At 19.6% G+C, this 16,418-nt stretch overlaps 1 protein-coding gene and 2 non-coding genes across 3 annotated transcripts in view; 1 reads left to right on the top strand and 2 right to left on the bottom strand.

The window, feature by feature from the left end:
* The window catches only part of LOC105360065 (aromatic-L-amino-acid decarboxylase), a gene marked incomplete at its 3' end in the record, with an annotated part of 6,430 nt that extends 297 nt beyond the window's left edge, over window positions 1-6,133 (bottom strand). Inside the window, exons 1-9 of the mRNA XM_011496840.1 lie at window positions 6,074-6,133; window positions 4,801-5,084; window positions 3,923-4,156; window positions 3,302-3,431; window positions 1,570-1,830; window positions 969-1,086; window positions 587-677; window positions 315-514; window position 1 (exon numbers count right to left, since the gene is read on the bottom strand). The exon at window position 1 is cut by the window's left edge and continues 297 nt beyond it. Of these exons, the coding sequence (XP_011495142.1) occupies window position 1; window positions 315-514; window positions 587-677; window positions 969-1,086; window positions 1,570-1,830; window positions 3,302-3,431; window positions 3,923-4,156; window positions 4,801-5,001 (1,236 nt within the window). The remainder of the gene's footprint in view (window positions 2-314; window positions 515-586; window positions 678-968; window positions 1,087-1,569; window positions 1,831-3,301; window positions 3,432-3,922; window positions 4,157-4,800; window positions 5,085-6,073) is intronic.
* Window positions 6,134-11,794: 5,661 nt separating this feature from the next.
* TRNAP-CGG (transfer RNA proline (anticodon CGG)) lies at window positions 11,795-11,866 on the bottom strand. Its single transcript has one exon. It is a non-coding gene; the product is annotated as a tRNA-Pro (tRNA).
* A 3,947-nt stretch (window positions 11,867-15,813) lies between these two features.
* TRNAA-AGC (transfer RNA alanine (anticodon AGC)) lies at window positions 15,814-15,886 on the top strand. Its single transcript has one exon. It is a non-coding gene; the product is annotated as a tRNA-Ala (tRNA).
* The last annotated feature ends 532 nt before the right edge of the window (window positions 15,887-16,418 follow it).

Below are 16,418 nucleotides of genomic sequence, written 5' to 3' on the forward strand. Positions count from 1 at the left end.
TATTTAAATATAAATTTGCATTAAATTTCAAATGAAAAAAAAATATATAAACAGATTCTCAATACTTGAATAATCTATTCTCTATTATCATACTATATAATCATACTCTATTTTTAATACTAATTATTATTAATATGGACTATATTTCAATTGCATTTTCACATTTTAAAATATTTAATAATAAAATTATAAATTAGGATTTTTAATAAATAGTAAAAAATAAACTTTTTAATAAATAATTATGGAAGCTTAATATATATTTAAAGTATTTTTATTGAAAATTGAACTTAATGTTATAATTATATATCCTGACCTTTATTCTAAAACAAATTAATCCCAACTTGGCTTCAACAGGTATTTCGAATCTATCATCTGTCTTTATAAGTTCTTCAAATTTTTTAAGAAGTTCAACCGTGTGCCTTATATGTTTTTGTAAACCTTCTGCCCCATACAATCGTAATACAAACCAAAGCTTCAAGGCACGAAATCGGCGACCAAGTGGTATTTGCCAGTGCTATAAATATACCACAATAAAATCAATTATACATTAAAATATTTATAAAATTTCCTAATTAAATATCTTTACTCTGTAGTCGTGCGATACGCCGAATTTATTATTTGGTAAATATATTCGATCCACGTTGAATGCATCTATTAAATATTGAGAATCTTTCATCCTGAAAGTAATAAAAAAAAACAATTATAGAAAATTAAAATAAAATATTATTTTTTTGTAACTTTAATACTTTTAGTAATTTATACTAATTATAATTATATTATTAGTTATTACTCTATAATATATTTTGTTTTAAAATTAATTTTACTCATTATAATTAAATATATAAAAAAGAAATTTACAGTATTTTTTTATGGAATAAATAAAACATTATAAATTTCTTATATAACAATTATTTTTTAATATTAGATTAGTTTTTTGCAATTTTTCAATAACGTGTAATAAGTTTTACCAAAGTGCTGAGCAATCAAAGTTAACAAGGAGCCATTTATGAGGATTAAAATTAAAAGAATCTGCATATTGTATTCCTGACATTAAATAGCGATATTCTGGGCAAACAAACGCTGCACCTGCAATATCATTATAATTTTATTAGTAAGTTATATTACTTTGGTTTTCTTAATTAACAAGCTACATTGTTTTAGGTTAAATTTAATTTTCTTTTTATTTATAATGTTTAATTTAAAATAAAAATTTATTTGCCGTATGATTAATAATTTAATTCTTCCTATATCAATTTTAATTATCTATTATAAAATGAAATTTAAGTAATTATTATTTTATATATTTATAAATCAGTAATTGTTTTATTTATACATAATTTATACGGTATTTCAAAAATTATAAACGTATGAATTTATAATAACAATAGAGTAAAACACTTATTTTAAAATTTTCTTATAATTATTAATTATTATGCATCAATAAAAATAGTAATGTAATAGATACTTATAAAAGTTATTAAATAATTTTATCTTATTACTTTATTATTGTTTGTTCTTTGAAAAACTTAAATAAAACATAACCGATATATATAATGTCAATATTAATACCTGCATAAGCTGCATCAATATGTAACCAAATATTGTATTTGTTACAAATAGGTCCAAGCTCATTAAGGTTATCAAAGGCACATGTTGGTGTAGTGCCTAATGTAGCAACAACATAACAAGGTATAAAACCAGCTTCCAAATCTTTCTTAATTTGTTCCAAAAGTGTTGCACCTCGCATACTACATGTTTTATCTGTCGGCAAAAGTTTCATCATTACAGCACCAAGTCGTCCACTTTTTTCAACACTTGAATTTGATTGATCTGAAATTGAATAATTTGATTGTACGATAATCCATAAATAAATTAAACGTTTTTCCTTTTTCTTCAAAAGACAATCAACATTATAGTTACAAAACATTGATAAATAAATAAAAATTTAAGTAGAAACAAATGAAGTATATGATCCTCGAAATAGTTAATTCATTCTATTTTATGTAAATTTATAAAATTCTAATAAATAATAAGTAAAAGTAAAAGTTTAAATATTTTGTTTAAAATATATTCTTATTCATAGATACCATAAAAAAAGAAAGATTACATTGTCATAGATTATTTTCGGTGAATTAAAAAAAATAAATAAGATTTTTTAAACAATGATTTGACTAATGCTTAATACTTATTGAAAAAGATTGTTATTTTTAATTTATTTAAATTATTTCAAGCTTGTAAGTGTATGTATATAACTGAACACACTGCATATTATATATATATATATATATAATTTTAATGAAAATCTATTTAAAAATTAAAAATATAATTTATAATAATTATTTAACCATTTACTTATTTTATTCCTGATTTTCAAATATGATTTAAAAATAAAAAAGTTTTTGATTTTATTCTGAGACTTGATCTCATAAATAAATGTTAATATTTTTTTACTTATAAACTTGTTTAATAAGATTAACGAAAAATTCTTGTAATTATAATAATTTCTCATAAGTAAAGTAACATTTTATGTAGTAGAAATTATATATTTTAATTCTTAAATGAAAGAATTCTTTTATATATGTATATATATATATATATATATATATATTCATAACAATTTCAAAATTAAAAAAAAAATTTTATTTTAAAGATATTTCTTTAAAATAATTATTAGATTACTTTTTTTTAAAAAATGATATTTTTGTACCTTACATACTTTGTACCTTATAACTCTTTTTAAATCGATAGATTCATATACAAAAAAGATATACATTGCGATTCTTTATAATCATGTACCAATGTAGTTGATATACGGTATTGTTAAGTATAATGTATCATTATAATGTTATTAAAAATAAAATAATGTTTTCACTTTCAATATCAAATTTTTTTACAAAAATTTTGTAACAGTAATTGTATTAAATGTTTATTTATTAATGAAATATTTTATATAATTTATTTTTAAAGCGTAACACATTTTTTAATATAGTGTATAATAACTGAAATATTTAATTAAATATTGTTGGGCACGAAAAATTGTGAGTAGTATATGCATATTTAATTTAGTATTTTATATAGAACCTAAATTTAAAAAAAATTATTAGTTACAGAAAACAGCATTTATATACACTAACTTGAACCAGCCTAAAAATATTTGAAATTGCTATTTAAATTAACGTATTAAATAGAAAACCAAATAAGTTTCGACGAATAATAATGATGATAATTTTAACAATGATTTATTACCTGTCAATAATTTTATTAACATACAGCTTATAGAGTTTCAAAATACAAATCATACCTGATGAATATGATATTAATTTTGATCTGATGAAACCCTCATCCCAATCTGGGTGTTTCTTCTTAAGGCGACTAACGGCTTTTTCTCTAGCAGTTAATAAACCAACAAGAGTTGCCTCGCTTGCAGATCCCTAAATATTAAAAAAATGTATATTTTTCATGACACATTTGTAAAAACGAATATTCTTCATTAACAATAATTTCGTAGTATTGCATTATTCTATAATATATTTAAATAACAACTTATTTAAGTTATATACTACGTGAAATACAATTTGATAATTTCACGTTAAATTATAATTTATAAATAAAATACTATACATTCGGTACATGATAAATTAATAAGATTTCATAATATCAATATGTCTAATAGAAAATAATTACTTAATAAAATTTTTAATTTGAAATTTAACTTTGAAATATATATATATACAGATTTAATGTTCTTTATTTCACAATCTCTAAATAATAAGGATATATTTTTTCTTATATTTATTATATAAATAATATTTTTGGTTTTTTGTGTAAATTTGATATTATATTTTAAATAATAATTAAATATTTTGTTTATACATAATTAATATAGAAACTATAAACTATAATCAATATGTGAAATAATCACCTGTATTACACCTCCGCCAGAACCACTACTTGAATTCAAAAATTCTTCCGGAAGACCTAATAACTTTGCTAACCAATCCATTGTGATCATTTCTAATTCTGTACAAGCCGGAGATGCGATCCATGAAAATCCAACGCAAGCAATACCAGCACTTAATATTTCGCCAACTATAGATGGATACGAATTCCCAGTAGGATAATACGCATGGAAATGCGGTGATTGCCAATGTGTTATCTTTTTAGTTTAATAAAAAAATACACGATTACTATTTTTCAAATTTAAACAAATATAAACTACATTCCTATTATTTATTTACTTGAAAATTTAGATTTATTAATAGTTAATGTAATAAAATACACTTTATTGGTTTTATTTTACTTGATATATATCAATTCATACCTAAAAGTATGATCAACATTTGTGACATTTACAAATTAATAAATTTTATATTTTGAATATTATTAATTTTGATATATTTCAATTAAATTAAATTTAAATAATTAGTACTCAACTATAATTATCATATCAGTTATAATGATTTCAATTTCATTTAATAATTTTCAAACAGTACTACAATTAATGGTATTCAAAATTAATATTTAGTTACAACAAACGTTTTTACTGAATATTATATTGCAATTGTTATAATAATTATTTAGAAATTCAATAATTAAATTATATATATTTATTAAAGTTACAGTTTTAAAAAATATGATTCGGTACAAGATTTTATATTTACATTTTTTAATATATATTTATTTAACTTCTTTTTAATAATTTAATTTGATAATTTCTTTAATAATATTACTATAACAATTCATTAACCATTAATTATTAAGTGTTTTCTGCATTTCATAATTATACTTTTTTAAACTTACTCCAGGCATTATATGTTTTTCTACATCATCCAGAACTTGACGCCAAGATTCTGGCTGCTTAGGAGCTTCTGTTGGTATTCGGTTCATTAAATAACCTGGATCGACTTCAGGTAGAACATTGCGATCGCGCAAATTTTGGTTATAATCAGCAATATAGTCTATCACGGCTTTTCCAAATTCACGAAATTCTATATCATTCATTTTTTATAATTACAATAAATGAAGAGACGATAAAAACTCTGGTATTGTAATATTCGAAGAGTCACGATGAACTGATAGTAGACCTAAAAACGATAGGAGTTAAAAAATGTATTTAAGTGTATACTTTCTCTTACTTTCTCCGTAATTATATACAAATTGCTTTTTAAAGAAAATACAGGCTTATTTGATTTTCATATTGGCCTTTCATTCAAGACGCAACTGTACAAACTCATAAACATTTCATATAACATACATATTTTTGTCAATTAAAAATTTATTTGTTATAAAACTTACTTTTAGTAAGTGTGATAAATAGTAATATTTTTATAACTTTTTAAGTATGCGTAATTTATAAGTTATACGATTTGAAATTTATAAATTTGAATTATATTTGAAAGTATTATTTTAAAATTTTTTATGCAAATATTATAATCAAACATGAACATTATTGATATTTTTAATATACTGGAATAGATTTGGTAAATGTAATATTAATTTATTATAGTAATATTATATAAAGTATACATATACTTTTAAAAATATATTTCTACTTTCTTAGATTATTTTTGTATATAATAGATATTATATTTTAATTAATGAATAAAATATTTAAATCGTACAAACAAAATTTTTATCAAGTAATGTATTATAATGAAACCTATTTTAAAATTAAATATTATTTAAATTTTTATTTAAATATAATTATGGTATTATTTAAATGTTTATTTACATAGAATTATAGTATTATTTGAATTTTCTTTGAAAACAAATTTAATTTTTATAAATTATGCAATTTTATTAAATCAAAAAGTTTTAAATATTTTGTATAAATAATATGACAACAAAATATTTATAATATAAGAAAATAATAAATTCAAAAATTAGCAATTGAATTAAATGAATTTGATTAATCTACTTTTGATTTTATTGTTTATTTGAAATATAAAAAGTAAAGATTTAAAAATTAATTGTATTTAAACAATTTTTCAAAACAAAAAATAAAAATGAGTAAATAACGCCACGAATAAAATACAATTAGTGAGACATCCTTATTATCATTAAGATTAAGTACCTGAAATTTAAAATTCTTTAAACTTAATTTTAGAAGGTCTTCCTTGTGCTGCGACAACCACTTTACTGATCTGGAGAACAGTCAAATCCTTCTCTTTTATACATTCAAGAAACAAGTGATGTTATGTATTCGGTTGTTTTTTAGTTTCTAGACGTCCAGAAATAAAGTAAAGAATATTACTGTGATTTACATAATCTTACAACTGCTTAGAAAATAGATTTTATAATGATAAAAGATGAATCAAAGTATAGATATATGTCAAAAGACAATTCGTATTTCTATTTAATTTTGAAATATCTATAAATCTAATTAAAAAACAGGTTAACAATATTATATATTACATAATGTAGAATATATTAGAATTTATAACAACAAATTCTATATTAATATTATAATAATGTTAATTTACTTCAGGAAATTCTGAAATCAAGGTAACAATTGTACCGCTTCCAAAATTGTATGTAATATGTTTTTTAAACATGAAAAGAATTTTATTATTTTTTGTAATTCTTTAATTTTTTTTTCATAATTTTAAATTCAAAGTTATTTACGTATCTTAATTACTATATTTATAAGTCCATAATTTGTTTATATAGTATTTAAATACCAATATTATTAGCTTTTGGAATTCTAATAAAAACAGATACGTGTTAAAATACAAAAAGTATCATACCATATAATTATTAACTTTTTAAAAACAATAATTAAAAAAGTTTTATTTAATGAATTATTAATCGTTTTCTTATACATATAATTTTTAAAAATACTTGAAAATATTCGAAAGCTAAAATTAATTTAAATTATTTCCTTATAATTTATTCAGTTTTGAAAACTTTTTCGAAAGTACATATCCATTGAAATCTATTAATAATTCAAGGTTACATTTTATATGATTAAAAAATAAAAAATTTGTTATTTTTAAGCTCCAATTTTATAATTTTCTTTCATTACCTTTGATCTATTATTGATTTAAAATATAATACAAATAACAGCAAAAAATATAACGAAAAAATATTAATTTATTATAAAGAGGGAAATTAAATATATAGAATTGTAAAATTATATTTATTTAAATTTTAAATAAAAATTTACACATAATTTTATTTATTGTTTTTATAATTTTATACTTATAAAATTAAAAATATATATTAAAAACTTATTGAATATCATTGTTTAATTTTTCTTAATTTAAATTTGCTAAATTTATCTATTGAACTACCGAAATATTATTAACTTGTTTGTAGGTATATGTTTTTATTTTAAATCATTTTAAAATGAATAAAGTTTTTATGTTTTAATGAAGATAATTTTGGATATGATTAAATTAAAATTAATTTAAATTAATTAATAGAAGAGAGGATTAAAATAAATTTTAATATTATTTTCTTGTAACAATAATTATCTTGTTCTAATTTATATAACGTTGAAAAAAGAGTTCTAATTTTAAAAGAAATGATTGAATATACAATAAGACCATTATTAAACTGTAGAACGTATTATAGTCTAAGATATAATAGCTGTTTTTTTTAAATATAAAGTGTTTTATTCAAATTGATATAGGATACCGTTACTAAAGATTAATGGAGGACTTTTTATTAGTTTTTTTTTATTAAGCTAAAATTTAAAGATTTTTAATTTTAAATATAATGGTCATATTTTCTTAGAACTACATAAAATTATTAATATTTTTTATTACATTTCAATTTTCGTATTAATTAAAACTTATTGGACTATATAAAATGAATATAAGCGTATAATAAACATTTTTTTCAAATTTTTATTTTCATTTATACTGAAAAACGCAAAGTGCTGAAATATTAACAATGTTACATTTTTTACATTAAATTATATACTGGATAATTTTAATTACTTTAAAGTAAAAAGGCAGATCCTATAATTTGTGGTACAACTATAATATATATCTTTAAAAGAACATTAAAATTTATTCTAATTTCTGTTAATTATATGTAAATAGAGTATATTTTATGTATTTTAGTTTCATAATTTTGCTTGTACACAATTATTTATGTTAATAAAATACATAATTGTGAAGATGTTCTAAATATTGGAGACATGAAAACAGAATTAAAAAAAACTGGAATATAGAATAATAAAGATTATTAATGATTTCTTTGAAAATATACAACAATGAATATTGACGCAAACGACTATGAATAATAACTTTTATTCTTTTTACTATTATTGATATTATTATTATTATTATTAATTAGGATTTTATTTATAATTGTTATTCGGAAAGTAATTGTATCCACAAAATAAACCTCGCATTGTTCGATATTCTAGTTCTACTGATAACCTATTTGTATGTTAATTATTAAGATTTAAATAGAATAAATATCTTATAAAATATAAAATTGAAAATAATAAATTATTAAATTTATAAACTGTAATAATCTTTGATAATTTTTAATCTTTATTATTACTATCTAAAATATCTTTAGCGATTATGCAAAAATTGTTTCATAACATTAATTATTGAACGCTTATTTCTGTGATTACTACAGTTCTTAAATTATTATTTATTAGATTAATTTAATTCATAATACATTTAATTTATATTGAATTGGAATTACTATTATTTTCAATTAATCATTAGAAATTTTGTACTATTGATGTAAATATATATGTGTACTTACTAGCACCCTTAGTATTAATATAAGAATTAATAGTTTAAAAATATATTAAAAAGATTTCCAGTCGATATATATATTATGATTTTTATATGTGCAATATATATTAAATAAAATGTAATTATTATGTCGATAATATATTTCCTTAGATTATTGCTTCAGTTAGTTACAGATGTTAATGCTGACAAATATTTATTAATTAGATTAATGAAATTTATAAAAAATAATCTGAATTATGCGAGGAAAGGATGAAAAAATTTCTATTTTAAACGTTTTTATTCATGAGAATCCATTTCATTAATCAAATTTCTGTAAGATATTCATACATGATGTATCTAAAATGATAATTATGTTTTTAAATTGAATTTATTAAATTTATTAAATTATACACTAAACATATTAACTATATATATTTATCATATATTTTACTTTGAGATTGAATAAGCTTTCTCATTTTTCTTCAACTAATTTAATTACATTTTAAACATTGAATACTTTGATTCCTAAAAATTTTTAGTTGTATTTATTTATTGAAAAATAAAGAATATAATCAATATTTTATATTCAAATGAAGTGGTACATAGTATTTACTAATATTACATTAAATATATTAAATATTATTAAATTAAATCAATATCAACGTAGACATTCAAAATTAAATATTATTATTATAATATTATTTAATATGCCAATATAATACTAATAATACTAATAACTACAATATAATACTACAAGTATAACTTAAAAATATTTGCATAAAATCTTGAATAAATTAGACTAAAATTTATACATATGAACTTTTATAAACAGTTTCAAATTAAAAAACAATTTAAGAATATATTTAATTATGTGCATGTACGTGATGTCTAAATGCGTATGTGTAAACATATAGTATTAAAATAAGAATTAAAAAAATTAAAACACTTTTTTTGGAATAATTAAATAATCAATGATAATAATAAATGCACGACCCTTTTCAAACAGTCCTCGAGTTCTTTATTTATTTATATATTGACAGTTCTTCTCTTTTAAGTCATCAGGAACCTACAAGTCTAATACTTGTTCTAATATAATTATGGCTTCTGCTTAAAATAGGGACAAAATCAATTTTCTTTCCACTACAATAAATCTTCTTGAGTTTATTGTAAAAGTAAGGCTGTTGCCTTTGAAAGGTTAACTCAGTCTCCATTACTTTCTTACATTTGTTCCTACTATCTCGAAAATCACTATTTTAGTATAAGTTTTAGTTTCGGTTGCCTTGCGCTTTTTTTTTTATTTTATCAAAGGAAATTCTAATTGATGTTTGATAGATCACAACCCCCGCTTTTTAGTTTTATTAACATTTACTTAGTCTGTCCATACATGCGCAATGTCGGTGAGAAAATCTCTTCGACAACGAATATCATCTAGTATTATTTCTACACTTATGTTATGCAAATCTTAATTGACTTTTATATTTTAATTCGTATCACACACTTTCATAATACTTGATATAATATATTTCTACATTGGAATACGTGAACTTTATCTATAAAGTTTGAAATAAAAATGATGACGAAGTAAATTTTATGACACTCCTTCATGATAATAAAATGCTCTAATTCTTCCTCCTAGTTGATATAATGTAAATCTATGTACCTTGTTTACTCGGTAACCTTGATAAGATACATCACGGTGATGTAGATATTCTTGAATATGTTTATGATTTCTTGCACATTTCTTCAATACAAAAAGATGGACCTGATAAAATGATTAAATGAGAGACTGCCTTCAGTGAATCAACAATTATCTACTCTTACACAAGTTCCTCATTTTATCACCCTGTTAATCACTTAAAAAGGACTACTTATTTTAATCTTTTGCAACTTTACTTATTGAGCGCAGTTCACTCATTGCCCTGTGACTTGTCTATTTGATGCTGTCAATATTTTAGATCTAACAATATTTCACCAGTAATATAAATGTCCAATGTATTTTTTTGTACCCAATATATTTTATTAAGACAACGTCATGAAACTACATCAATATCTTTCGTTGCTGTTATATTATTATCTGGCACTTTAAGATACATCACCACCAATAGATCTACTTATAATATTTCACGTATTGTATTTATATAACCTTTCCTATACAACTGAAATGTGAGTGAACTTTAAGGTTTTTTAATTGATTTTCAATTAACTATAGAATTTATAAAATAAAGCATAATATCTTAGTGCAGAAGATAATATAAATTAGAATAATGATTTTATTGTATTAAGTCATCTACATAAATAAACTTATATCTTTATGCTTTTTCAAATAAAATATAAAGACAAATTTATTCGATCTAAACTTATTATTGACAAATTCTATATTAATTTTCATATGAAAATTATTTCAAATATTAAAATCATGATTTAAAGTCTGAATTAAAATAAAAATTTATTAAAATAAAAAGAATTACGTAAAAAAACCCATGCAGGAAATTAATATATTATTGTTATTAAAAATGTATATAAAAGATATTCAACTCGAAGAAAACTCGTCATTGCTGTATAATTTTTAACATAACTGTAACAAAAAATATACAAAAGACTTAACATATGATATACCAAAAAATATACTATCAAAAACATAATCATTGTAAAAAATATCTAAACGTTTGTAAATGATTTCGAAAAATTAAAATTTATATTGAATGACAGAATGATCTAAATTTATAAAAAAATTTTAAATAAAAATAAATAATATAATAATTGAAATTAAATAATAATTAATTTAATAAATAAAAAAATCGAAATTAATCTATTTATACACTAACTTGATAAAACTTATTTCTAACTTCAAGGTAAAAAAGTTTCTCAAAATATGTTTTGTAACAAAAATTATTCTACTAAAATCATTTATATTTCAAAATATTTAAAAAGGAATAATGTAAATAAGTCATGCACAGAAATCTAAATTGGTTAAATATAATAATTAATTATATTTTTTTTCATTATATGATTGAAAATCATATGATTATGATGCTTAATGTTTTTAATACAAAATATTATTTTTTGACAAATTGAATAAAAAAAAATCTGATGGGCTCGTCCGGGATTTGAACCCGGGACCTCTCGCACCCGAAGCGAGAATCATACCCCTAGACCAACGAGCCATTTAAAAACTGTATTTTATGTAACTTTCATAATCATTGGCTACTATATATATAAATATTTATGCATAGGAATATGTATACATTTAGATAATAGATTATATATTAATAGATAAATATATATATCTTTAATAAGATTTATTGTATTTATAAAATAAAATTGAATGTTGTTTGTTATTATTTTATTACTTTTATTAGTGTATTCACGATGATTTTGGAAATGTCATTAACTCATCAAAAATAATTATTATCTCCATGTATACATTATTAGTATCGAAAGGATTTACATAATTTGCTTATATATTAATGTATTTAATATACATTAAACTTATAAACATAATGAAATATAAATTTTTAAAATGATTGTTTTCAAAAAACGTCATAAAGTCCAATTTCATATTGTAATATAACTTGTATATCAATAAGTTATATTTTAGGCATTCATTACATTAATTTATTCAATTATATTGTTTTGTTTACATTCATTAATATTATTATATAAATGTAAAGTTAAAAAAAAATTTTAAATGAAATCAAAACTTTGAATAAATGTAATATCACCATTTATATTGTTTATTATATTTTATATATTATGGCAATATATTTATAAATTTTAATCTCTATGTATTTTGTATAGAGCACTGAAAATCTATATTTTTATAAAACAAAAAAAAACGATTAAAATTATAGAATATAATATAAAAATATAATAAAAATAATATAATTCTATTATACAATATGATCAATTTTAGGTATTCAAATAACGAATATATATATATATATATATATATTAACGAAAACATTTACAGGATTGAATATATAATTCTATATTGAATTTTATTTTTTGTATTTTTTACATTATTTAAATTAAAAGATTTAATATTTATGTAATGTAAAAATATATTATTAAAAATTTGTATGTAGAATAATGTATTTTTATGTTTATATTAAAAGCTGTTTAAATATGAAAATACCTACTCGTAGGATATATAGTACTTTAATATGGATTCATCTAATCTATTGTTGTACTTCAGAAATCATCATAAAATTATAAAAATTTTCATTAGTTTTAATCCTTTTACATCAACTTTGATCCGACAACGATAATCTGCTGTGTTTTCACGGCAGTATGACATAATGAATATTATACTTACATATATACTTAAATATTCTAATAAGTTTAGGTACTACGGACTTATGTTTTTAAGTATGGAAATAATAATGAATTATTAACATAATGATTCGAGTACTATAATTATAACTAATAAATTTTTAATATAATACTACTTTGTAGTATTGATATAAAATATTATTAGTATTAATGTTAAATATTATTGAAAATTTTTATTCAGTCTACATAATATAATATAATAAAACAATATTTTATTTCGTCAATATATTCATTTATTTCAATATTTTATATTAATGTAATTTGATTACAATAATATATTAACCATATTCTTTGTATTTTTATTATCTTTTACTAAATAAATTTAGCATACTGACATTGGAACTAATGATAAGTAACTTATAAAATATAAAAACATACGGAACAGATTATGATTAGGGTAATAATTTAAATATTATAAAATTAATAAAATTAAGAAATAATAAAAATTGATATTAACAACAATATAAATATTTTTTAAATATTTTTCAACCCAAATCAATTACAAAACTGATACAATATATCTATAATATTCTATATCTTCATTGATAAAAGTCCTACCTTTTAAATAATGAAAGGTTATAAAGAGTATTAAATAATTATTAGTTAGAATAAATATAACTAGTTGAAAGTTATATAATATTTCTTAATTACTCATAACAATATGAGAATACAAAAACAAATTTAGATAAGTGTACGAGCCAATCTCTAAAAATGTTTTTAAAAAATTTAAATCGATTTAATTTACAATTATCTCAAATTTAATCTAACTAAAATATCTATGCATTTTGTAACTTCTCTAATTATTGTATCAACATGTATAAATATTCTTTATTTATTATACGTTAATTGTGCTAAAATAATTTTAAAAAGAAATGTATTAAATATAATGCTACTATTTCTAGCTGTACCCTTAAGTAATAATTAAAAAAAAATTAAATATTATCAATCAGATCGATTACGTGTAATATCAGTCGAGATTCCTGCTAAAAAAAATAAGGAAGATTTCACCTTTTGAAGATATGAAAATTCTTTGAATATATACTATAATAATACAAGCACGATGCTTACCATTTTAGCTATTAATAATACTTATTTTTAATATCTTATATTTTAAAAAGTAAAAATAAAATAATTAATTTTCGAATTTTTATGTAGGTTGTCTCAGATCATATAGTATTTGTAGACCGTATATAAAAAGAGAAATTCTCAAGACTAAATCAAATTAAACAGCTCTGTAAATGTTTAAGCATCAATACACTTTATCATTTTCATCTTATTCACTAAAAACCTATTATAATTAAGTATGCCTTTTGAATTAAAAAAATTATATTTTAAATTAGACAAAAATCAATTCATTTCTATTATTTATCTTTTAATTTCTATTTATTATGATCAATTTCTATTTATATTTATAACTTATAACTACATAAATTTATATAAATCCACATAAATACTGTAGATATATAAAATATGATAAATAAAAAAGGAAAAGGAAAAAACACAAATTTTTTAATTTTTATAAAATATTTTTAATCGATACAGAAACATTCTTATTAAAAATACAAAATATGCAAAGTACAATTGAAAAATTTGAATGAAATATAATTATATCAATAATTATAGAAACATCTTTTTTTTTAATTATTGATATAGAAACTATAGAAGATATAGAACATATATAGAATTATAATTTTGAGAATTATGATATAAAAAAAAACAATTTTTTATCAGGTTACATACGTTAATTTTCGCCAGCACATTCATTATATGTACGGTGTTTATTTTAAATTCGTTTATATACTATTATGTTTTTTATTGTTGGAATTTTTTACGATAATGCTGATAAATTATGCTTAAATTTATTAGTTTATTTAGTAAATTACGATAATTTTTTTATAATAAAATGAAATATGTGAAACAAAATATGTTTGATATTTATTATTTATTTAAAATAATTTATAATTCATGTACGTATATTAGCTTCCAATATAAATAAAATATAATATATATTATATAAATTCATAAGTTATAAATATTTTAAATATAACACTATATAATAAGTAAACTCAAGAAACTGATCACGATTAAGAATGTAAATGCATAATTTTTTCATATATATTTATTTTATTACTATGTATCAAGTAGTAATTAAAACAAATTAACTATTATAATTATTAAAACTCGAATTTAATGTTTTCTCAATAAATTGTTTAGTATTTTATTTTTTATTAAAAACCATTTTTACACAATATTTTTATTACAAAATGAAGCATTGAACGGGTATAAAATATGTTTATTGATAAATTATACTCAATCATAGGCTCGTACCTGCATACTATCAAAATCTATATATCATCACATTTATTAGTTAAATATCACTGATAAAATCGAACGAATAAATATACAATAATGAAAATATGACAAATATAAAAACCTTAATAAATGTTAACCAAACGAATAATAACATTACAATTAGCATAGAAGGAATATTAGTTGAACCGTATATTTATAATATTCTTTATATCAATAATAGGCAATACATAAAAATTTAGAACTAATTATGTCACTTTATAATAATCTGATAAAATATTAAATTTTTTTTAATAAAGTTTTAAATATTAAAATTAATTTATTGATTTTCATTAAATACATTTAATAACAGTAGATTAATTTATAATATATTCCATCGTACTATGAATATATCATTAATATATAAATATATTAATAAACGAAATTATATAAATGTTAATATATTCAAAAGTTATAAAGTAACTATACAGGGGGCGTAGCTCAGATGGTAGAGCGCTCGCTTAGCATGCGAGAGGTACCGGGATCGATGCCCGGCGCCTCCAGTTTTTTTGGAAATTAAGATTTTAAAAAAATAAATAATTGATTAAACGCAAATTTTAGTAAAAATATAAAAATTATTTTTATTTTTAATAATTTTATGATAATCATTAATTCATAATTATATATATCAATTGATTGTCATTTATCATTTCATTTAATTTATGAATATTGTGGTAGTGATTGCTATTAATTTTATAAATTATGCATTAAGCTAAGGTAAAAGTATTGGCAAAAATAATGCATATATAGTTTTTTATTTTATATTATAATATGCTTAAAACAATTCATTGCACACAAAAAATTGTAAATATTTAATTTTTAAAATATCAATATTTCAATTCATTTTTCTTACAAAAATCTATAAAATTAAAGAAAAAACTTTGTAATATTAAAAAAAAAAACAAGAATAAATTATAGATGTGTATATATGTACACACATATATATAATTTAGTATATTAATTTTATTACAATTTATTAATTGGAATATAATATAGAATTTGTAACTGTTTGTATATTAAAAAATTTTTTTTTTA

The sequence above is a fragment of the Ceratosolen solmsi genome, unplaced genomic scaffold (assembly GCF_000503995.2).
Source record: "Ceratosolen solmsi marchali unplaced genomic scaffold, CerSol_1.0 scaffold29, whole genome shotgun sequence".
NCBI lineage: Eukaryota > Metazoa > Arthropoda > Insecta > Hymenoptera > Agaonidae > Ceratosolen > Ceratosolen solmsi.